The 25322-nt window shown below is 39.5% G+C and overlaps 1 protein-coding gene across 6 annotated transcripts; it reads right to left on the reverse strand.

The window, feature by feature from the left end:
• Positions 1–11329: 11329 nt before the first annotated feature.
• Positions 11330–24241, reverse strand: LOC147873077 (transcription-associated protein 1-like). Of its 6 annotated transcripts, none has more exons than XM_087352823.1 (9): positions 24226–24241; positions 22957–23386; positions 22211–22360; positions 21629–21726; positions 20577–20771; positions 20007–20215; positions 19258–19471; positions 16922–17060; positions 11330–11646 (listed from the first exon to the last, which is right to left on the reverse strand). In XM_087352823.1, the coding sequence occupies exons 3-6, from the start codon at positions 22251–22253 to the stop codon at positions 20156–20158; spliced, it is 396 nt and encodes a 131-aa protein (XP_087208949.1). In that variant the 5' UTR covers positions 22254–22360; positions 22957–23386; positions 24226–24241; the 3' UTR covers positions 11330–11646; positions 16922–17060; positions 19258–19471; positions 20007–20155. The 6 variants fall into 6 exon arrangements, with proteins under 6 accessions (XP_087208949.1, XP_087208948.1, XP_087208952.1 ...); XM_087352822.1 differs by lacking the exon at positions 24226–24241 and adding an exon at positions 23499–23736 and having other exon boundaries at positions 20007–20218; XM_087352826.1 differs by lacking the exon at positions 24226–24241 and adding an exon at positions 21042–21129 and having other exon boundaries at positions 20577–20797.
• Positions 24242–25322: the final 1081 nt, after the last annotated feature.

A 25322-nucleotide genomic window follows, 5' to 3' on the forward strand; every position in this document is an offset into this window, starting at 1 on the left:
ACCTTTGAGAATTTTCAAAAATTTTCGAAATTTTAAAAAAATTAAAAACGACTGCAAATGGCGCGAAACGCGAAGAAAACTAAGAATTTTCGAAAAAATTTGAATTCAGCTAAGACAGGTGAGGCACAGCCCTAAACAAGCAGACAAGACTTGGGACAATAACTTCTCAAGACTTGGGACGAGTGACTTGTCAAGACTTGGGACAAGAACTTCTCAAGACTTGGGACAAGAACTTCTCAAGACTTGGGACAAGAACTTCTCAAGACTTGGGACAAGAACTTCTCAAGACTTGGGACGAGTGACTTCTCAAGACTTGGGACAAGTGACTTCTCAAGACTTGGGACAAGAACTTCTCAAGACTTGGGACAAGTGACTTCTCAAGACTTGGGACAAGAACTTCTCAAGACTTGGGACAAGAACTTCTCAAGACTTGGGACAAGTGACTTCTCAAGACTTGGGACAAGTGACTTCTCAAGACTTGGGACAAGAACTTCTCAAGACTTGGGACAAGGACTTCTCAAGACTTGGGACAAGGGACTTCTCAAGACTTGGGAGTCTAGTCCTGATAAGGATGGGACAGGTCAAATTTAGAAGGAAAAATTTTCAAATTTTTCGAAAAATCAAAAAACGCTGCAAACCTTCTGAAATGCGCACAAAACCAAAAATTTTCGGAATATTCGGAAAAAAATTAAAAGTTGAAATTTTTCAAAAATTCTTAGTTTTGTGCGCTTTTTGGACGATTTGCTACGTTTTTCGATTTTTTTAAATTTTTCGAAAAAATTGAAATTTCTCAAAGGGGTACCCCTTTGAGAATTTTCAAAATTTTTCGAAATTTTAAAAAAATTAAAAACGACTGCAAATGGCGCGAAACGCGAAGAAAACTAAGAATTTTCAAAAAAATTTGAATTCAGCTAAGACAGGTGAGGCACAGCCCTAAACAAGCAGACAAGACTTGGGACAATAACTTCTCAAGACTTGGGACGAGTGACTTGTCAAGACTTGGGACAAGAACTTCTCAAGACTTGGGACAAGAACTTCTCAAGACTTGGGACAAGAACTTCTCAAGACTTGGGACAAGAACTTCTCAAGACTTGGGACGAGTGACTTCTCAAGACTTGGGACAAGTGACTTCTCAAGACTTGGGACAAGAACTTCTCAAGACTTGGGACAAGTGACTTCTCAAGACTTGGGACAAGAACTTCTCAAGACTTGGGACAAGAACTTCTCAAGACTTGGGACAAGTGACTTCTCAAGACTTGGGACAAGTGACTTCTCAAGACTTGGGACAAGAACTTCTCAAGACTTGGGACAAGGACTTCTCAAGACTTGGGACAAGTGACTTCTCAAGACTTGGGAGTCTAGTCCTGATAAGGATGGGAAAGGTCAAATTTAGAAGGAAAAATTTTCAAATTTTTCGAAAAATCAAAAAACGCTGCAAACCTTCTGAAATGCGCACAAAACCAAAAATTTTCGGAATATTCGGAAAAAAATTAAAAGTTGAAATTTTTCAAAAATTCTTAGTTTTGTGCGCTTTTTGGACGATTTGCCACGTTTTTCGATTTTTCGAAATTTTTCGAAAAAATTGAAATTTCTCAAAGGGGTACCCCTTTGAGAATTTTCAAAAATTTTCGAAATTTTATAAAAATTAAAAACGACTGCAAATGGCGCGAAACGCGAAGAAAACTAAGAATTTTCGAAAAAATTTGAATTCAGCTAAGACAGGTGAGGCACAGCCCTAAACAAGCAGACAAGACTTGGGACAATAACTTCTCAAGACTTGGGACGAGTGACTTGTCAAGACTTGGGACAAGAACTTCTCAAGACTTGGGACAAGAACTTCTCAAGACTTGGGACAAGAACTTCTCAAGACTTGGGACAAGAACTTCTCAAGACTTGGGACGAGTGACTTCTCAAGACTTGGGACAAGTGACTTCTCAAGACTTGGGACAAGAACTTCTCAAGACTTGGGACAAGTGACTTCTCAAGACTTGGGACAAGAACTTCTCAAGACTTGGGACAAGAACTTCTCAAGACTTGGGACAAGTGACTTCTCAAGACTTGGGACAAGTGACTTCTCAAGACTTGGGACAAGAACTTCTCAAGACTTGGGACAAGGACTTCTCAAGACTTGGGACAAGTGACTTCTCAAGACTTGGGAGTCTAGTCCTGATAAGGATGGGAAAGGTCAAATTTAGAAGGAAAAATTTTCAAATTTTTCGAAAAATCAAAAAACGCTGCAAACCTTCTGAAATGCGCACAAAACCAAAAATTTTCGGAATATTCGGAAAAAAATTAAAAGTTGAAATTTTTCAAAAATTCTTAGTTTTGTGCGCTTTTTGGACGATTTGCCACGTTTTTCGATTTTTCGAAATTTTTCGAAAAAATTGAAATTTCTCAAAGGGGTACCCCTTTGAGAATTTTCAAAAATTTTCGAAATTTTATAAAAATTAAAAACGACTGCAAATGGCGCGAAACGCGAAGAAAACTAAGAATTTTCGAAAAAATTTGAATTCAGCTAAGACAGGTGAGGCACAGCCCTAAACAAGCAGACAAGACTTGGGACAATAACTTCTCAAGACTTGGGACGAGTGACTTGTCAAGACTTGGGACAAGCACTTCTCAAGACTTGGGACAAGAACTTCTCAAGACTTGGGACAAGAACTTCTCAAGACTTGGGACAAGAACTTCTCAAGACTTGGGACGAGTGACTTCTCAAGACTTGGGACAAGTGACTTCTCAAGACTTGGGACAAGAACTTCTCAAGACTTGGGACAAGTGACTTCTCAAGACTTGGGACAAGAACTTCTCAAGACTTGGGACAAGAACTTCTCAAGACTTGGGACAAGTGACTTCTCAAGACTTGGGACAAGTGACTTCTCAAGACTTGGGACAAGAACTTCTCAAGACTTGGGACAAGGACTTCTCAAGACTTGGGACAAGTGACTTCTCAAGACTTGGGAGTCTAGTCCTGATAAGGATGGGACAGGTCAAATTTAGAAGGAAAAATTTTCAATTTTTTCGAAAAATCAAAAAACGCTGCAAACCTTCTGAAATGCGCACAAAACCAAAAATTTTCTGAAAATTCGGAAAAAAATTAAAAGTTGAAATTTTTCAAAAATTCTTAGTTTTGTGCGCTTTTTGGACGATTTGCCACGTTTTTCGATTTTTCGAAATTTTTGGAAAAAATTGAAATTTCTCAAAGGGGTACCCCTTTGAGAATTTTCAAAAATTTTCGAAATTTTAAAAAAATTAAAAACGACTGCAAATGGCGTGAAACGCGAAGAAAACTAAGAATTTTCGAAAAAAATTGAATTCAGCTAAGACTGGTGAGGCACAGCCCTAAACAAGCAGACAAGACTTGGGACAATAACTTCTCAAGACTTGGGACAAGGACTTCTCAAGACTTGGGACAAGAACTTCTCAAGACTTGGGACAAGAACTTCTCAAGACTTGGGACGAGTGACTTCTCAAGACTTAGGACAAGTGACTTCTCAAGACTTGGGACAAGAACTTCTCAAGACTTGGGACAAGTGACTTCTCAACACTTGGGACAAGAACTTCTTAAGACTTGGGACGAGTGACTTCTCAAGACTTGGGACGAGTGACTTCTCAAGACTTGGGACAAGTGACTTCTCAAGACTTGGGACAAGAACTTCTCAAGACTTGGGACAAGGACTTCTCAAGACTTGGGACAAGTGACTTCTCAAGACTTGGGAGTCTAGTCCTGATAAGGATGGGACAGGTCAAATTTAGAAGGAAAAATTTTCAAATTTTTAGAAAAATCAAAAAAACGCTGCAAACCTTCTGAAATGCGCACAAAACCAAAAATTTTCTGAAAATTCGGAAAAAAATTAAAAGTTGAAATTTTTCAAAAATTCTTAGTTTTGTGCGCTTTTTGGACGATTTGCCACGTTTTTCGATTTTTCGAAATTTTTGGAAAAAATTGAAATTTCTCAAAGGGGTACCCCTTTGAGAATTTTCAAAAATTTTCAAAATTTTAAAAAAATTAAAAACGACTGCAAATGGCGCGAAACGCGAAGAAAACTAAGAATTTTCGAAAAAATTTGAATTCAGCTAAGACAGGTGAGGCACAGCCCTAAACAAGCAGACAAGACTTGGGACAATAACTTCTCAAGACTTGGGACAAGTGACTTCTCAAGACTTGGGACAAGAACTTCTCAAGACTTGGGACAAGAACTTCTCAAGACTTGGGACGAGTGACTTCTCAAGACTTGGGACAAGTGACTTCTCAAGACTTGGGTGTCTAGTCCTGATAGGGCTGGGACAGGTCAAATTTAGAAGGAAAAATTTTCAAATTTTTCGAAAAATGAAAAAACGCTGCAAACCTTCTGAAATGCGCACAAAACCAAAAATTTTCGGAAAATTCGGAAAAAAATTAAAAGTTGAAATTTTTCAAAAATTCTTAGTTTTGTGCGCTTTTTGGACGATTTGCCACGTTTTTCTATTTTTCGAAAAAATTGAAATTTCTCAAAGGGGTACCCCTTTGAGAATTTTCAAAATTTTTCGAAATTTTAAAAAAATTAAAAACGACTGCAAATGGCGTGAAACGCGAAGAAAACTAAGAATTTTCGAAAAAAATTGAATTCAGCTAAGACAGGTGAGGCACAGCCCTAAACAAGCAGACAAGACTTGGGACAAGGACTTCTCAAGACTTGGGACAAGAACTTCTCAAGACTTGGGACAAGAACTTCTCAAGACTTGGGACGAGTGACTCTCAAGACTTAGGACAAGTGACTTCTCAAGACTTGGGACAAGAACTTCTCAAGACTTGGGACAAGTGAATTCTCAACACTTGGGACAAGAACTTCTTAAGACTTGGGGCGAGTGACTTCTCAAGACTTGGGACGAGTGACTTCTCAAGACTTGGGACAAGTGACTTCTCAAGACTTGGGACAAGAACTTCTCAAGACTTGGGACAAGGACTTCTCAAGACTTGGGACAAGTGACTTCTCAAGACTTGGGAGTCTAGTCCTGATAAGGATGGGACAGGTCAAATTTAGAAGGAAAAATTTTCAATTTTTTCGAAAAATCAAAAAACGCTGCAAACCTTCTGAAATGCGCACAAAACCAAAAATTTTCTGAAAATTCGGAAAAAAATTAAAAGTTGAAATTTTTCAAAAATTCTTAGTTTTGTGCGCTTTTTGGACGATTTGCCACGTTTTTCGATTTTTCGAAATTTTTGGAAAAAATTGAAATTTCTCAAAGGGGTACCCCTTTGAGAATTTTCAAAAATTTTCGAAATTTTAAAAAAATTAAAAACGACTGCAAATGGCGTGAAACGCGAAGAAAACTAAGAATTTTCGAAAAAAATTGAATTCAGCTAAGACTGGTGAGGCACAGCCCTAAACAAGCAGACAAGACTTGGGACAATAACTTCTCAAGACTTGGAACAAGGACTTCTCAAGACTTGGGACAAGAACTTCTCAAGACTTGGGACAAGAACTTCTCAAGACTTGGGACAAGAACTTCTCAAGACTTGGGACGAGTGACTTCTCAAGACTTAGGACAAGTGACTTCTCAAGACTTGGGACAAGAACTTCTCAAGACTTGGGACAAGTGACTTCTCAACACTTGGGACAAGAACTTCTTAAGACTTGGGACGAGTGACTTCTCAAGACTTGGGACGAGTGACTTCTCAAGACTTGGGACAAGTGACTTCTCAAGACTTGGGACAAGAACTTCTCAAGACTTGGGACAAGGACTTCTCAAGACTTGGGACAAGTGACTCTCAAGACTTGGGAGTCTAGTCCTGATAAGGATGGGACAGGTCAAATTTAGAAGGAAAAATTTTCAAATTTTTCGAAAAATCAAAAAACGCTGCAAACCTTCTGAAATGCGCACAAAACCAAAAATTTTCTGAAAATTCGGAAAAAAATTAAAAGTTGAAATTTTTCAAAAATTCTTAGTTTTGTGCGCTTTTTGGACGATTTGCCACGTTTTTCGATTTTTCGAAATTTTTGGAAAAAATTGAAATTTCTCAAAGGGGTACCCCTTTGAGAATTTTCAAAAATTTTCGAAATTTTAAAAAAATTAAAAACGACTGCAAATGGCGCGAAACGCGAAGAAAACTAAGAATTTTCGAAAAAATTTGAATTCAGCTAAGACAGGTGAGGCACAGCCCTAAACAAGCAGACAAGACTTGGGACAATAACTTCTCAAGACTTGGGACAAGTGACTTCTCAAGACTTGGGACAAGAACTTCTCAAGACTTGGGACAAGAACTTCTCAAGACTTGGGACGAGTGACTTCTCAAGACTTGGGACAAGTGACTTCTCAAGACATGGGTGTCTAGTCCTGATAGGGCTGGGACAGGTCAAATTTAGAAGGAAAAATTTTCAAATTTTTCGAAAAATCAAAAAACGCTGCAAACCTTCTGAAATGCGCACAAAACCAAAAATTTTCTGAAAATTCGGAAAAAAATTAAAAGTTGAAATTTTTCAAAAATTCTTAGTTTTGTGCGCTTTTTGGACGATTTGCCACGTTTTTCGATTTTTCGAAATTTTTGGAAAAAATTGAAATTTCTCAAAGGGGTACCCCTTTGAGAATTTTCAAAAATTTTCGAAATTTTAAAAAAATTAAAAACGACTGCAAATGGCGCGAAACGCGAAGAAAACTAAGAATTTTCGAAAAAATTTGAATTCAGCTAAGACAGGTGAGGCACAGCCCTAAACAAGCAGACAAGACTTGGGACAATAACTTCTCAAGACTTGGGACAAGTGACTTCTCAACACTTGGGACAAGAACTTCTCAAGACTTGGGACAAGAACTTCTCAAGACTTGGGACGAGTGACTTCTCAAGACTTGGGACAAGTGACTTCTCAAGACTTGGGTGTCTAGTCCTGATAGGGCTGGGACAGGTCAAATTTAGAAGGAAAAATTTTCAAATTTTTCGAAAAATCAAAAAACGCTGCAAACCTTCTGAAATGCGCACAAAACCAAAAATTTTCGGAAAATTCGGAAAAAAATTAAAAGTTGAAATTTTTCAAAAATTCTTAGTTTTGTGCGCTTTTTGGACGATTTGTCACGTTTTTCGATTTTTCGAAAAAATTGAAATTTCTCAAAGGGGTACCCCTTTGAGAATTTTCAAAATGTTTCGAAATTTTAAAAAAATTAAAAACGACTGCAAATGGCGTGAAACGCGAAGAAAACTAAGAATTTTCGAAAAAATTTGAATTCTGCTAAGACGGGTGAGGCACAGCCCTAAACAAGCAGACAAGACTTGGGACAAGAACTTCTCAAGACTTGGGACAAGTGACTTCTCAAGACTTGGGACAAGAACTTCTCAAGACTTAAAACGAGTGACTTCTCAAGACTTGGGACAAGTGACTTCTCAAGACTTGGGACAAGAACTTCTCAAGACTTGGGACGAGTGACTTCTCAAGACTTGCGACGAGTGACTTCTCAAGACTTGGGACAAGTGACTTCTCAAGACTTGGGACAAGAACTTCTCAAGACTTGGGACAAGGACTTCTCAAGACTTGGGACAAGTGACTTCTCAAGACTTGGGAGTCTAGTCCTGATAAGGATGGGACAGGTCAAATTTAGAAGGAAAAATTTTCAATTTTTTCGAAAAATCAAAAAACGCTGCAAACCTTCTGAAATGCGCACAAAACCAAAAATTTTCTGAAAATTCGGAAAAAAATTAAAAGTTGAAATTTTTCAAAAATTCTTAGTTTTGTGCGCTTTTTGGACGATTTGCCACGTTTTTCGATTTTTCGAAATTTTAAAAAAATTAAAAACTACTGCAAATGGCGTGAAACGCGAAGAAAACTAAGAATTTTCGAAAAAAATTGAATTCAGCTAAGACTGGTGAGGCACAGCCCTAAACAAGCAGACAAGACTTGGGACAATAACTTCTCAAGACTTGGGACAAGGACTTCTCAAGACTTGGGACAAGAACTTCTCAAGACTTGGGACAAGAACTTCTCAAGACTTGGGACAAGAACTTCTCAAGACTTGGGACGAGTGACTTCTCAAGACTTAGGACAAGTGACTTCTCAAGACTTGGGACAAGAACTTCTCAAGACTTGGGACAAGTGACTTCTCAACACTTGGGACAAGAACTTCTTAAGACTTGGGACGAGTGACTTCTCAAGACTTGGGACGAGTGACTTCTCAAGACTTGGGACAAGTGACTTCTCAAGACTTAGGACAAGAACTTCTCAAGACTTGGGACAAGGACTTCTCAAGACTTGGGACAAGTGACTTCTCAAGACTTGGGAGTCTAGTCCTGATAAGGATGGGACAGGTCAAATTTAGAAGGAAAAATTTTCAAATTTTTCGAAAAATCAAAAAAACGCTGCAAACCTTCTGAAATGCGCACAAAACCAAAAATTTTCTGAAAATTCGGAAAAAAATTAAAAGTTGAAATTTTTCAAAAATTCTTAGTTTTGTGCGCTTTTTGGACGATTTGCCACGTTTTTCGATTTTTCGAAATTTTTGGAAAAAATTGAAATTTCTCAAAGGGGTACCCCTTTGAGAATTTTCAAAAATTTTCAAAATTTTAAAAAAATTAAAAACGACTGCAAATGGCGCGAAACGCGAAGAAAACTAAGAATTTTCGAAAAAATTTGAATTCAGCTAAGACAGGTGAGGCACAGCCCTAAACAAGCAGACAAGACTTGGGACAATAACTTCTCAAGACTTGGGACAAGTGACTTCTCAAGACTTGGGACAAGAACTTCTCAAGACTTGGGACAAGAACTTCTCAAGACTTGGGACGAGTGACTTCTCAAGACTTGGGACAAGTGACTTCTCAAGACTTGGGTGTCTAGTCCTGATAGGGCTGGGACAGGTCAAATTTAGAAGGAAAAATTTTCAAATTTTTCGAAAAATGAAAAAACGCTGCAAACCTTCTGAAATGCGCACAAAACCAAAAATTTTCGGAAAATTCGGAAAAAAATTAAAAGTTGAAATTTTTCAAAAATTCTTAGTTTTGTGCGCTTTTTGGACGATTTGCCACGTTTTTCGATTTTTCGAAATTTTTGGAAAAAATTGAAATTTCTCAAAGGGGTACCCCTTTGAGAATTTTCAAAAATTTTCGAAATTTTAAAAAAATTAAAAACGACTGCAAATGGCGTGAAACGCGAAGAAAACTAAGAATTTTCGAAAAAAATTGAATTCAGCTAAGACTGGTGAGGCACAGCCCTAAACAAGCAGACAAGACTTGGGACAATAACTTCTCAAGACTTGGGACAAGGACTTCTCAAGACTTGGGACAAGAACTTCTCAAGACTTGGGACAAGAACTTCTCAAGACTTGGGACAAGAACTTCTCAAGACTTGGGACGAGTGACTTCTCAAGACTTAGGACAAGTGACTTCTCAAGACTTGGGACAAGAAATTCTCAAGACTTGGGACAAGTGACTTCTCAACACTTGGGACAAGAACTTCTTAAGACTTGGGACGAGTGACTTCTCAAGACTTGGGACGAGTGACTTCTCAAGACTTGGGACAAGTGACTTCTCAAGACTTGGGACAAGAACTTCTCAAGACTTGGGACAAGGACTTCTCAAGACTTGGGACAAGTGACTTCTCAAGACTTGGGAGTCTAGTCCTGATAAGGATGGGACAGGTCAAATTTAGAAGGAAAAATTTTCAAATTTTTCGAAAAATCAAAAAAACGCTGCAAACCTTCTGAAATGCGCACAAAACCAAAAATTTTCTGAAAATTCGGAAAAAAATTAAAAGTTGAAATTTTTCAAAAATTCTTAGTTTTGTGCGCTTTTTGGACGATTTGCCACGTTTTTCGATTTTTCGAAATTTTTGGAAAAAATTGAAATTTCTCAAAGAATTGTCAAAAATTTTCGAAATTTTAAAAAAATTAAAAACGACTGCAAATGGCGCGAAACGCGAAGAAAACTAAGAATTTTCGAAAAAATTTGAATTCAGCTAAGACAGGTGAGGCACAGCCCTAAACAAGCAGACAAGACTTGGGACAATAACTTCTCAAGACTTAGGACGAGTGACTTGTCAAGACTTGGGACAAGAACTTCTCAAGACTTGGGACAAGAACTTCTCAAAACTTGGGACGAGTGACTTCTCAAGACTTGGGACAAGAACTTCTCAAGACTTGGGACAAGTGACTTCTCAAGACTTGGGAGTCTAGTCCTGATAAGGATGGGACAGGTCAAATTTAGAAGGAAAAATTTTCAAATTTTTCGAAAAATCAAAAAACGCTGCAAACCTTCTGAAATGCGCACAAAACCAAAAATTTTCTGAAAATTCGGAAAAAAATTAAAAGTTTAAATTTTTCAAAAATTCTTAGTTTTGTGCGCTTTTTGGACGATTTGCCACGTCATTGCTAAAATAAACCTCTTCCTTGTATTAAAAGTGGTGGTGTCTTGTGTGAATCTCGTACATCATTGTCAAAAGAAACCTCTGCCTTGTATTGAAAGTGGTAGTGTCTTGTGTGAATCACGCACGTCATTGCTAAAAGAAACCCCTGCCTTATCTTGGAAGAGGTAATCTCGTGTGTGAATCTTGTACGTAATTGCCAAAACAAACCTCTGCCTTGTATTAAAAGTGGTAGTGTCTCGGTTGAATCACGCACGTCATTGCTAAAAGAAACCCCTGCCTTGTCTTGGAAGTGGTAGTGTCTGTGTCATGACCTTGACCTAACAGTGACATCAATGTTACAAGAGAATAATCACTCTGATAACTGATGAAGATGTGAGGGCGAAATAATGTACAACAGTGGTCCCCAACGCGGTGCCCGCGTTGATACGGAAAGAGGTTATACTGAATAATAAAGGCCGTTCAACCATGAACATTATAAAATCAAAGCACAGTTCTCTACGTACCAATGCCCATCTTGACGATTGCGAGCAGCAACATCATCCTACTCTCCCAAATTTGAAAAACTGGCCGCTGAAATGCAGTGCCAAACTTCCCACTTGAGTAATAATTGTACTTATAAAAGTACGTATTTTTGATTGCGTGGTTTCTTGTATCAATAAACGTCGTGTTGTTTTGTGTATTATTTGGTGTCCATATCTTATTTGTCCAGAGAAAAGAAAATTTGGCTTTGTTAATTGGTTGGCGCCCGCCACGATCTCATAAACTCTGAAATGTGCTCTTGGGCAAAAAAAGGTTGGGGACCACTGACGTAAGGCAATACATGCCAAACATTACCATCAGTGCGTTTGGTGTAATCACGCACGTCTGCTGATATCGAAGTTTCAACGTTCCTACGTGCGGACATCCGTATATCCCATGTACACATAAGATCGAGATTAAATACATTTCTTTTGTACATTCATGTATGTCTGATGGTACTCATGTTGATATGGGTTGCCATTATCCACACATTGAAGGCAGATTCAGATTTATTTATGACGGATTTTGCTCGACTGTCTTAACTACCACGCACCGTGGGACATAGCCGCAGAGCTCGACCGTCCATGTACGACGCAGTGCGAAGAATGAAACAATAAGAGAAGGGGGGGAACTCCAAATTAAAATATAAATAAACATCAGCAGCTTACCGTGTCTCGTTTGTGTGCGGTGTGCGGTAGTTGGCTGCCTGAGTCAAAGTCACACGGTGCGTGATATCTGACTGGCTAACTTCTTCGGTGCGTGCTACTTTCCGCGTTGCCTGACAGCACAAGTCCCTCGGCGATACCGACTACATAAGAATAAAATTAAGAATATATATACGCATGTGTATATAAATATGGATATATATTTTTGAGAGAATAAGAAATTTTGGTAGAATCAAAAGAGTAAAAACATAATATAATAAGAAATCACATAAAGTACGTTGCCGTGGCTTCTGTGTGTGCGCGCGAGTGCGGTGCATGCTACTTGGTCGGTCGAGTTCCGAGTCAATGTCCGGCGGTGCGTCGTAGTCAGCAGGTCCCGTTCTGAGGCAAAGTCAGACGGCGCGCGGTAGTTTTCTGTTTTGCTTGGCACCACAAACCCCTCGGCGATACCGACTTGGTAAGAATAAAAAATAACAATATATATGCATACATACATTTTTATGTACGTATTTATATATTTTTTTAAAATAAGTGTTAGTGAAGGCACGACCGGCGATTGCTGATTTACGGGTGGCTGAGAACGCAGTGCCGCGAGCGAGGCAGGCCTCGAAGAGGGGACAGATACAATGGTCGGCCGGTCGCCGGGAACTCTTTCGCGGGAAAGGCCCCATGGGCAGCCCGGCCGAGACCGTGAGAAGCAGAGATTGGGTGCTGCACAGACGGAGTCTCGCATGGACTGGGTGTCATTCCACGTTTCTGGTAGGTATAGAATGGGAAAAATTTCGACATTTTCATAAATTTTCATAATTTTTTTGAAAAAACTAAAATTGCTGGAAATTGTCAAAAAAAAAACACAAAACCCAAAAATTTTGAAATTTTTCAAATTTGTTTTAAGTTTACATTTTTCTAATTCTTTAAGCTTTCTGCGTCCTTTCAAAGTAAAGAACTATATTGAGGAGACTTTATGGCCTTACAATTTAATGACATTGCACATTAAACAACAAAGGTCCTAATACAGATCCTTGAAAGATACCAGACAATAAATCAAAAGGAAATGACAAAACTCCAGAATAACGTACTTGCGAATGTCTGCTGGTTAGGTAACTAAGAAATCAATCATATAACCAGCAGACAGTTCATAGTCACCAAGTTTGTGCAAACGTAAGACATGCGAAACAACACTGATAAATGTCAAATCACAATTTATAATAAGATGATAAAATATTTAAAATATCATTTCACGTTCCGCATCGAATGATCGATTTAGAAATTGGAAGGTCTCTTACGACATGTTTCGGTTATATTTAACCGTCTTCAGGTATAAATTAGATTGGTAAATTTAAAACTCGAATTACAATCCTTTACAATGTTATGCAGTTTATGGAAGATGTTCTTATCAGAATTACTCTTATATATTAGAACGAAGGCATTGTTTTTTATATGGCGTGGTTCATCTGATGTTCATTATTAGTCTGTAAAGCAATGATTTAAAGAAAACATTAATAAATATGGAGTAATATAGAAAACAAAATGATGGAAGTAAATAAATGATAAAATCAACATAAAATGCATCAGCTTGAGACTGGGAACAAGCTATAGGGGAAAATAAATCCAAAAACGTAACCAGATTAGAAGTGGTGGATTTGGATTTACTAAAACCATGTTGACAAGGGATTCATTTAGAATTAAAATTATAAGAAACATGGTATGTACAATAATTTCAAATATTTTGGAAACATTATTAATTATGGTAGTAGGTCTATAGTTTATAACAGAAACAGTTTTGTCTTCTTTTTTGAAAACTGGAACAATAGCTGCTTGTTTCCACAAAGTGGGAAATTGTTGCTGAGAGAAGCTAAAATTGAAAATAAATTTAAGAATAGTAGCAAGGATTTCAGAACCCTTAATAATAACTTGGTATACCATCTAGTGCAACGCTTTATAGCATTACGAATATGTCTGCGTTTGCGGGTAATATTTTCTTTGCGATATGGGAATGAAATAAAAGTAACGAAATGGATATATGGCTTTTATTTAGCACAACAAATATACAGCCACCTACAGATGCACCCGATGCACCCTAGTCAAACAATATCTATGCCACTGAACTGGTAGCTAGCTAAGAACACAGACAAGCCAAATCAACTCATCCACATGAGAAAGTACCCTGCTTTGGACGCAACCAAACCCAACAAACCTAAGTTACTAAGGACGTATGCTGTTACGGACACAGCCTAGCCCAACCAACCTGAAGCGGATTAGACGAACGAATGAAGACAACTGTGGACGCAGCCTAGCCCAACTAAATAAAGCGTATGCAGTAGTATCCCGTTTCGGACGCAGCCATCTCCCAGTAATCTGTTTCGTACGCGGTTTACGGAAAATAACTCTGCTTCGAGCAAAGCCTTGCCTAACCAACATATGTTCGTAGTGAGGTCGGTGAATGGTGGTGACCTGTCAAGTATGTGTAAGAAGCCTCCTGAGCATAGAGCACAGCCAAACTAAATTATGCCCATAACAGAGCAGATCGCTGCAGAAAAAATCGTGTATATTGAAATTAAACAAAATTTTTGTTTTGAATCGTTTAATTCATTTGCAACTTACATTTATTGAATACAGGGTAGTGGTATGAGAAGTAGGATACATATGGCTTTGAAATTATTTGAATACCTCTTGCAAATGTCAAATCTATACAAGTTTTCCCTTGCGTGGTTGGTTTGTCCAAATTATTCACTAGTTCAAGTTTAAAGAATTTCTGAAGGTACGCACATCACAGTTCTAAATTTTCGTCACTATTATATTCTAGTTCGAATGTTCGAACGTTTTCACGTCAAAAAGTATGGCCAAACATATCTGGAACTGAGCACGTAACCTGCGACGGACGTACCCTACTCCAACCAATCTATGCAATTGAGCCTGTATCCTGCTTAGAACGCAGCCAACTATCAGAAAATTAAACACGCTAGGATGTAGCTCGCTTGCCTCGCAAAAATTACCGATAGCCTTAACCTGCTTCAGATGCAGCCTTGACCAACATACGACTCCCACGTACTTGATGCAGCCTCGGCTACAGAACCTATTCACGCTTTGGACGCACACTAAAGTAAACAACCTATGCCAATCAGGTGGTAGCCTGTTTTAGACACAGCATAGCCCAATCACCCAATACACTCGAGAAAGTACCTTGCTGTGGACGTAGCCTAGCCACACCAACCTATGCCTCTAAGAATGTAGCATTTTAGGGAGTTGTCATCAGACCTCACTTTATCATAACTACATATCAACTGTATGATACTACAATTTTAAATTCAGTTTTACTTAATTGCATCTTTCCTTCTGTATCTTTATCAGTTGTATTGTACTATAAATCATCTTGTATCTTCTTAAATAAGTTGCCTGTCTGCTTCCTCGCACAAACAAGAAGCAATGACAATACAAACACATTTACAGATCACTTAATGTTACTGCTACAGTGCGCCGGCCATGCATAAGCAACATAAGGAACCCATCACCAGTAGAAGGAAGAATTAGAACTTTGTTAGTCGGTTAATAGACACACAATATCTTTAAGAGTGATCTGTTAATGTGTATGTAAGCATCATCTGTTGCATTTATGGCTTCCCATCTCATGAACATAATGTACTACTTCAACTTTAATAAGTGTTTGCCAGAAATGTTTTAACGCTTAAAGATTACCATAGTAAAGTGAACAAGTTAAATAAATTTCTTTATTTTTCTTCTATCTAAATTAAACGTTAAGAATTAATTTAATTCAATTTTTCTGTATTTGAAACAATTTATTATATTTCAAAATTTCATGTGCTCTTAAACATTCTTTTCTGTGCTTCCGTGCACTCCAGTTCTTCTTAAATCACTTTCTTTCAATCATTCTTGTGATAGACTTCCTACCAGCTACGGACGCAGCATAGCAAAGGACACTGCCTAGTACTATCGTAATATCCACGTTACAAATTATCCTCCTCTGGACGAAGCCTGACACAACAAACCTATGCAAGTAAGGCAGTAAGCTGCTATGGACGCGGCCTTCAACACAGTCGATCTCTTCGGACAGAGCCTTGTCAACCCAACCTGTGATTTATTCAGCCACTAGGAATCTATGTACGCAACCCAGACTGACCAATGTTTGCCTGTGGTCTTGTTGCCTTCTACGGCCACAGCTGGGCCAAACTAAGCATGTGAAAAGATTTATTGCTACCGCAGCAACCTAGGATTAATAACAAACCTCTACAGTGGTGGCCTATTTCAGACACAAAGTAGGCAAGCAAACATAAACCTAACTGGTACAGCACTGCACATGCAGCATTACCAAACAAACCCATACAACTGACAAGGCACACGGCTACAGACGCAGCCTAGGCTAAGCAAGATATTCACGTCAACCAGTCGCCTGGCATGGACGAAGCATCGCCCAACAAAACTATACATGTCGACCACTAGCCTGATGGCCAGCTACTGACGCACTCTAACCCAGCCTTCTTAAGCCCTGCAGATGCGGGATAGCCGAACGAAAGTGTGTACCTGAGATCGTAGCCAACTACGGACACGGCGCACCCTCAACAATTCATGCAAGTGAGCCAGCATCCTGCTACCTATTCACGCAGAGCACGTACCTTGCTGTTTCTATAACCTACAGAACATGATGTATCACCATTTTCTTTTAGCCTGATTCCAACGCAGCTACTCCTACTCCTAGTAAATCCAAGCTATCCTCCAAGAGCTGAAAATCTCGAAGACGCAGCATACGCAAACTACACCGTGACCCTTTTCGGGTGGCCTGATTCAAACGAATCCACAATAAAAACATACATATGCTAGTGAACATTTCGGTAGAGGTGGCGTGACATGTGAGAAAGTAGGTGTGCCTCTTCGCAAGCAGAAAAGACTAAAGGCTGATGGATACATGCCTACGCTTCCGACCTCCTTGTCATAGTAGAGTAGTAGTAAACTATGTCTTATGCAGGAAATGTCTGAGAAGTGTTCGCCAAAAAACAAAATTGACAGCACAATCTTCCACGTGCCTCATGGTGGTGGTCCAGGGGGCAAGTAAACAGAGCGAAATGCACAATGCAACCAATTTCCTTCCATCCATATCTCTGCTTCTTAAAATAAATTAAAAAATAAGTCACTCTGCCTCAGTCTCTCCTTGAGGCTGACACTTGCCGTGGTGAGCCTCGTGGTCAACCAAACTCAAATACTTTACCTACTCAGAGTGTGTCATACTCTACATTTAATGGGGCTACACGCAATCTGCCTACATCTTTGACCGTTCTAAACAGCCAACAGAGGGCACATGTCAATGTCTGATTTCAAATCAGAATGAAATTTCAAAATTCCTTTGCGTTCGTCGGACTCCGTTAGAGACAATAATAACTCTACGTGATCGAAAAAATCAACTACCTTTGCACGTTGCACCAAGTACTGCACCATACGCCATTCAAAGTAAGCTAATGGACGATACCGCAACACACGCACAAAGAGCCCTTCGCTTCGAGTCCCCTCCAGAACACGCCGCGTCCACTGGTACGTGTCCGATGCACTGGCGTACATGAAACACAAACACAGAATATAAGTCAAACATACCAACCACCGATCGCCGATGCTCAGAAATGACATCGATAAAATGGAAAGAAAACAAACCTTTTAACAGTATCGGCCTTTCTGAAGTTAAAATGGGGAGGTTCTTGGTGTCATTACATCCACCGGCAATCCCATTTTATGTAAACTGGATGTAAATGAACAATGATAAGGAGATATAAATACAATATCAATTTCAAAAGAATCAAACATGAGCAAACATTTACAAAGTTCAAAACCACGACAACGAAGACTCAAACGATATCTCAACCTCTCACAAGAAATAAATAAAACACTCTCTCAAAAAAGAGAAACTCGGCCTCAGTCTCTCACCGAGAGATAGGGCAGCTATCTTACCTATCCTAGAAAGCCCCTTTCTTGACCAAATTAAAATACCAATGCCAAACACATAAAATGAAGGCAGAGCTACCTCCAATGGAAAACATGGTAGAATACTATTATTATTATTATTATTATTATTCAGTGTTCTGTCTTACAACAGGTCCATTGCTTTGCCCAAAAAGAACTCTCCAGTTTTCCCTATTCTCAGCTTCTCATTTTAATTCCTGGAACTTCATCTTCTTTCCTTGTTTCAGATCGTCGGTTAGCTGTATCAGTCTTCTTCCCAGTCCTCGCTTTCCTTCAACCTGACCTTCGATGATGCCACTCAGTAACCCATTCCTTCTCGTAATGTCCGAGCCAGTTAGCTTTCCTTCGTGTAATCGCCTGCAGAATGTTTCTTTGCTCGTCAACTCTCCTCAATACTTCTTCGTTGGTAACTCGATGCGTCCACCTGATCTTCTCTATTCTTCTCCAACACCACATTTCAAAACTCTCCAGGTATTTCTGTTCCTTCATCCTGAGTGTCCAGGTCTCTGCTCCATACGTAACACTTCACTAGTTTCTTCTTCATCTCCAATCCCAACTTGTTAGTGAGAAGTATCCTCTTCTTGACGGAAAACTGCCTTGGCCATGGCTATCCTTGCTTTTACTTCCTTGGTGCATAGGGCGTCCGTCGTGATTATGCTTCCCAAGTACTTGAAATTCTCCACATTCTCCAGCCGTTGGTTTCCAACTACAACGTTCAATGGTTCTGCTCTCGATGCCATCCTCATTACCTTTGATTTTTCAATGTTGATTTCCATTCCATACTCTCTACCTGTTACCACTAACTTGTCCATCATGTTCTGTAATTCCTCCTCTTCCTTCGCCAATACTACCAAGTCGTCTGCATACTTTACAGTCATTATCATCTTCCTCCAATTTTGAAGTCTCCACAGCTTCCTTGGCAAGCCATTCCCCGTACAGGTTAAAAATAAGTGGTGATACGCAGCATCCCTGTCTTACACCTCTACCTATCTCAACGCTGTTGGTGTCTCCTGAGTCCAGTCTCACGTTGACTTTCTGCTGCATGTACAGGTTTTCGATTAGTCTTCTATCTCTCCAATCAATTCCAATTCTCTGTAGGATCCTCATTAATTTCTTCCATTTTACTCGATCGAAAGCCTTCTTCCTGTCGATGAAGCAGGCACATACTTCTTCCTTGACATCGAGAACTCTCTCTGAAATTATTCTCATAACTCCGATGGCATCTCTGGTTCCTCTTCCTCTCCTGAATCCAAATTGGTCGTCTCCCATCACTCTTCTTTTCTAGTCTTTTAGTCAGTATGGTAGAATACTAACATCAAATAATTAAAGAAATACATGTCTTTGACGGCCCCTACACCTCATGTAAAGCAAATAAATTCACATTCCATTTTGAGAAGACATTTTTTGTCATGGGTCTATTTTAGGTTAAGACAGTGAAGCAACCTTATATTATTAGGTCTGCCAGTACTCCACACCACACCCTAATACTGTCCTTCAAACTGTGAAACTTGTTCCAATGCAGATATCAAAACATCTTGTAAACATAAACAAGATCTTTACCTAAATTGACAGGTATTTCTACTTACAGACCAGTTTCATTACCAACGGCATTCTCTAAAAAAATTTCAAAAAGACATGCAACAACGTGCTATTGAATTTTACACACAAAATCTTAAGTGAACTAAATAATGAAGAGCATGTTGGTGGAATATTTCGCTATCTTGCCAAAGAATTTGATTGTGTGAATCATGAATTAGCACATCTGATAATCATATTTCTCGTATACTTACACAATGCATGTCAAGTTGACACAGAGATAAATCTCTCGCAGACATGAGGTCCTTCGTGATAACAGCCGATTGATTTCCTGTCGTCATATCAGTGAGCCACCATAGTGTTTCTGCACATACTCCACTCTTTTCCTGGCAAGCAGTAGTCATGTCAGGTGACGCATCCTTCAACCTCAGTAAAGTCCCATGGATCAATCAAGCTTCTTCTCTGCAGCTATTACCAGAAAAAAAAATGCAATCACATTCAACACATCACCTAATTTAAAGGTTTCATAACCGATCCCCTTGCTCAAAATTAACCAAAAGCACAGAAAATATCCCAGCAGCTCCGGTCACTGTGCACAATACTCACACGTCAACAAAACTAAATTCCTTACCTTGGCAATTACTCACTTATTAATTAGTAAACACATCACATTAAAGGCTCCACAGCACTACACACATCACACATGTAACAAAACCACTCATTAACAAAACCTTATCACAAATAGTCACCACCCTCGTCTACAAGCTATACCTAACCTCCAATTTTGATGTCCTATGAACAATATATTCACTAGAGAATCATGAATGCCTCTAGCATACCACAGATACTGCAATTATGCCAATCTCTCACCGCACATAGGTCTTTCAACATATCAAATCTCACATTTAAGTTCACAACATCTGAAGTACCTAATAAAATTGGACAGACTCATCTCTCTCACACGACAACCACATCAAATACATTCTAATGCTCATGTACTCACACAACGAATGCCTCGTTCAGACTGATATCAGTTTCTTGCGGATACGATGTTCCTTCTTTGTCCCAGCAGGTTTAATCTTCTGACATCAAGTCGGTCCGCCAACTGTTGCCGCACGTACTTCAATGCTTGTCTGGCTGGCAGTACGCAGGTCACGTGACAAACAGCATGGTGCTCAGTAGAATCTGAAGGATCATTCTGTTTCTCGTAATCTGCTACTCCCAGAAAGAGAAAATACAGTCACATTCAAGAAATCAAGACATCACACTCTTCTAAGAGCACACAGTTTTACTTCACCAAGCAGTTAACACTCCTACCTTAGCCAATGAACAAGCACCTTCCATTTTCAGAAGACAAATTCTGTCAACTTCATTACAAACCCATTCACAAGATAACTTTAAATACGGGTCACGACAGTGTCACAACCAGCGACCTGACAAATTCTGAACTCCCTCACTCACAGATTCATACTGGAGCCTTTCTTTCCTCCCCCCCCAGCAAATTTAAAACATTCGCCAAGTGTGCCATTATTCCACACGTCATAATACTGCAACTACAAACTCTACAACTCACACACATCACGTCAGTCCCACGCAACTTCTGTTGCCACTGATTCAGTGGATATTTAACGAACAGTTCGCTTGCCGTCTGTTTGGAGCCGAGGATGTTGATCGCTGTCTCCAAGATACACGGCTCCCTCTCCTCGTGCCCCATTATGACAGCAAGGGAGTCTACAAACACCAGTCGGTCCATGCCCCTCAGGTTCGCCTGTTTTGATGTCATGGAGAAAGGACCTAAATGAAAGATTAAGAAATGGCAAGCCACTACAACACAGCCAACATCTGTAGCACTTCTACTACTAAGGTGAATTCAACCGACAAGGGGCAAGAGGTAGCCGTAGCAATTACATTTTTTTTCCATATCACCATCAGTAATGCCACTTTATCATACCTTCTGGAAGCAAAGGTGGAAACTTCACCATCAGTAATATAAATTGTTTCAATGTTGAACAATCTAAATTTATAAAACTGAACTCACCAGCTACCTGAGATATCGCCACCATTGTGTAGTGACAAACAAGGAACACACCGTCGTAACTCTTTCATGGCTGCAGCAACAAACACTCCTACCAACATACACAACAGGCCTTACTGGCTTTTCCAGATATGAAGCAGACGCTTTCAACAAGTTCACATACTAAATGTGGTTTTAAGAGAGATTTCAGGTTCTCACAGTGGTCTTTGGGTTCTAACACCACTTGGACTTACAGAAAACCAACACCGATTATGGTTTTCAAACATTTAATGGTTCGCTATATCAGCTGACGTTATCCTTGTGACTAAGCGCCATGCCATGAGGCAGTGGGAGCATGGAGGTACACTCCATGCATTCTCAATTATAGAACAATGTGGAGGTCAGCCTCAAAATGTGGTTCCTTAAACTGGCAAAGAAAAATCACGTTCTTCATTGTTTCTTTGTAGTCTCAATAGAAGAAATAGACAAGTTCTTTATTTCATTAAAACCATTTACTACTTTTCAGGAAAAAAGGTCTTCTTCTTTCAATAATGGCATTGCAATTCAGAAAATAAGTTCATTAAACAATTTACTCAAATGGATGAACTTGCCTGTGACTGCCATCTGGTGAGTGGCTCTGGCTTGCTTGTCCTGCAATCTGCACGCAATCCCATGGACTGCGGAGATCTCCACATGTGGATCATCAGAACTGCAACGGCGAATCGCAATGAGTACAGATAATTACACTCACATCCTAATGTTCAGTGTACAAAATGTTGGTCACAACAGTGGCCAATGCAGTAGCTGCTTCCTAAATCAGCAACTGATGTAAAAGGGGCAGAGAAAATGGGAAATCTGGGTTTATGATATGAGAAAGAAATACATTACGTGCAGATGCCTCCTGGTACTGGCAGGATACTAAACACAAACTAATTGTGATACAGCCTCTAACAGGCTCACTGTACCAGTAAATAATGAGTTCTGGGTGCTCAGAGAAAGATCTATACCAGTGCCTCATAGACTGCCATGGGACTCGCTTACAATTCTGCGTTGAAAAGCCAGTGATTAACAATCTGTTATGTCATGTTAGTACCATCAGGCTGGAAAAACATCTTTTATTTTGTACACTTTTTTAATATCAAGAATGAGGTTAGTTTTACAATATTCTTCTGCCTCCAACTGCTCTTATATACCTTGGACAGGAGAAAAGCTGCTGCACTGTATTCTCATCTTCATTAAAATTCAGGGATGCCACCAAGAAACAGCAAATTATTTCCCAGCACTGACGACGGTAACGGATCCGTCGTGCTTGACTTCAGAGCAATACATGCTGTCTCCACGACCTGGAAAACACAAGCAACAGTTTCAAGTTATAACGAGTGACAACGCAGGCCACATTCACTGGTAAGGGAAGTCAAATGTTTTAGTTACAGTAACTTTCAAGTACTGCACTTACTGTAATACTCTAAACACCTTTTCTCCACATCAGGGCGCATGTCATATTTATTTCCAGAACCTTTGGGTTTCATGGACACCAACATATCATTGACTAGACTTTTATTTTGTAAGTGGAGTTTGACAAATCTCAACAATAAAATAAAAATTAATTACAAGTATATAATTTTTCTATAGTCTATGCTAACCGTAATAAACGTCAAAAAGGAACGTATTATACGCGTATCAAGTCATTTAATGATCTTCCACCAACAATTAAAACTCTAAATGATTTAAAGGTGTTCAAGCCTGCATTTAAATTATTTTTCATACTTGAATTGCAGAATCTGAAGGTTATGTACATTCACGTGTGAAACACATCCTTGTAATTGTGTCAAAAGTACTGAAGTTTATATGTATTGTATGAAATGATTTGTTCTCCATCCTTTGGTTTAGTCCTAAGAAGGATCTATGGAATGTAAATAAACTCTACTCTCTAACATACCTGAACAATGCAATTCCTTATCCAAGTCACAAACACTACAGGTGCTTCGTTCTGTCTGGTTCTTCACATCTCCAACTCCAAAAAAGCTGCTTCCCCATCACGCACACAACTGATCTTCTGAAACGCTGATATTCAGACAAATTAGTCCTCCATGTCTTCGTTGATACCAGTAAACACACACTACAGCTACAGTTCACATGAAAGTTGCTACTCAGTACATCCCCTGATCTCAAACTACTCTTTGAGACAGACTAGGCACTCCCACTAAATCTATAACCGTACACCTCCTCGGAAAGCAAGGTAATCGCACGAGGGCCTGAGGTCTTCCTTGTGGCATTGTGAGGCATGCTACGAACACCCCATACTTGGTCACTAGGAATCAAAAGTGGGCAACGGCTATAGTATCCCACATGCTTGCAGGCACTCCTACCTGAAACAATACCAAATACCAAAATAAATATCCGCATTGTGACACCAGTCGTAACTGCTACTACGAATGCACTCTACACCTCATCAATAATCAACTGGCCAACTAAACCAACCCTCCATGCAACCAAAATATTTCACACATTACGTCCTTCACACAAGGGAAAGATGACACACATCAATTCAAATTAACTTCCACGCCCTGGCAATATATATGAGAGTAAATCTGCACTGGACTCAGAATGCATCCTAGCAACCAAAGAAATACAGAGGGGCAGAACGCCCACGCCATTTTATCATAGGCAGGGACGGCAACGTCTGAAAAACAGCGAACTCATCCGACCTCCTTGTCATAGCAGAGTAGTAGTAAACTACGTCTTACGCAGGAAAAGTCTGAGAACTGTTGGACAAAAAACAATCTTCCACGTGCCAAATTCCTGTTGCGATAAGAAGTGAGCCTGCCAAGTGTACTGAACATACTCCACTGATTTCCTGGCAAGCAGTAGGCTGGTCAGGTGACAGACAGCTTTTCCCCGAGTAAAATCCCAAGGATCAATTAAGCTTCTTCTCTCAGCTATTCCCAGAAAGACAAAATGCATTCACTTTTAACTAACACAAATGCAAAAATAAACAGCATTCTGATGACGCAGTTGATTGAACATGTACTTTTGTTCTTGGGGAGGGGGGCACACCACACACACTTCTGAGTATATAAATGTCACTTATCAATGCCGTAAACGCCTCATGGCGTTTATTTATTTGATTCCTCGGGAATCATCGACACATAACCTCAACCGTTAAACGAGAACACCCCCATCATTCCGTAACCTGATGACAGCCCACCTAGATCGCTGTTCGCACACATAAACTTACAGCACCTCCAAGACTCCGAAGACTAGATTCACGCTTACCAACACACACTCACTCACACTCACTCTCTCACTCACTCTCTCTCACTCACTCTCTCTCTCTCACTCTCTCTCTCACTCTCTCTCTCACTCTCTCTCTCTCTCTCTCTCTGCGCGAACTTGACCACAGCGAATTCTAGTAGCGAACCCCAGTAAACTACGTATTGAGCGGGAAACAGAAGGGCAGCCGAATGGCAGTTCGAGACCCCGCGGATTCTTACAGTAGTATTAAGTTCTAAATATAAAACGAGGGCAGGACTGAACCGATTTCTGATTTCTGCCCTCTAAAAAAATAATTGAGGGTTAACGGACGGGTGGGTGGGGAGCCGAAGATGAGAGAATGAGGGGGTTATGCAAAAATATATTTATGAGGGAGCAGCCAAAGGTGGTCCAAACAGACATCATATCAATCAACAATCTTTAACCAAAATGTGTTCAAAGCACTTGAGTCGAAAGAAAAAATCCAGCCAAATAAATCAACAAACAAATCTGTCATCTACTGGGCATGAGATTTTTGCAAGCAAATCCAAATTCATAACAAACACCACACGCCAAACTTACAAGTTTACAAGTTTTAAAACCTTTATCCTTGCTTAACACACCACAAGCACAGAAAATACCCCGGCAGGTCACAGCACTACATAACAAAAACCAAAATCACTTCACAAATAGTCTCCACCCACGCCTACAAACGATACCTATACCAACTGGAAACAGCAATAATGTCAATCCCAAACTGCATTTACTTCTGTCAACATATCATCTCACACTTACAATCACAACATTTAAAGTACATCCTATAGGTCAGGTAATTACACACTTCATTCATTGTCCCATCAGGTTTCCTGTTCAGATATCAAGTCAGTCTGCGAACACACTCCAGCTTACATGACATGATTTATTTTATTTCGCTGGATTGTTTCTTTTTCGACTCATATGCTTTGATGTCTGTATGTTTGGTATACCCCCAACTGAGCCCCCTTTTATATATTTGTGCATAACCCCCCTCATTCTATCATATTAGGCGCCCCA

This window comes from Zootermopsis nevadensis, unplaced genomic scaffold (genome assembly GCF_977971745.1).
Source record: "Zootermopsis nevadensis isolate Lab colony 2312 unplaced genomic scaffold, Znev_1.0 Znev_ptg000021l, whole genome shotgun sequence".
Classification (NCBI taxonomy): Eukaryota; Metazoa; Arthropoda; class Insecta; order Blattodea; family Termopsidae; genus Zootermopsis; species Zootermopsis nevadensis.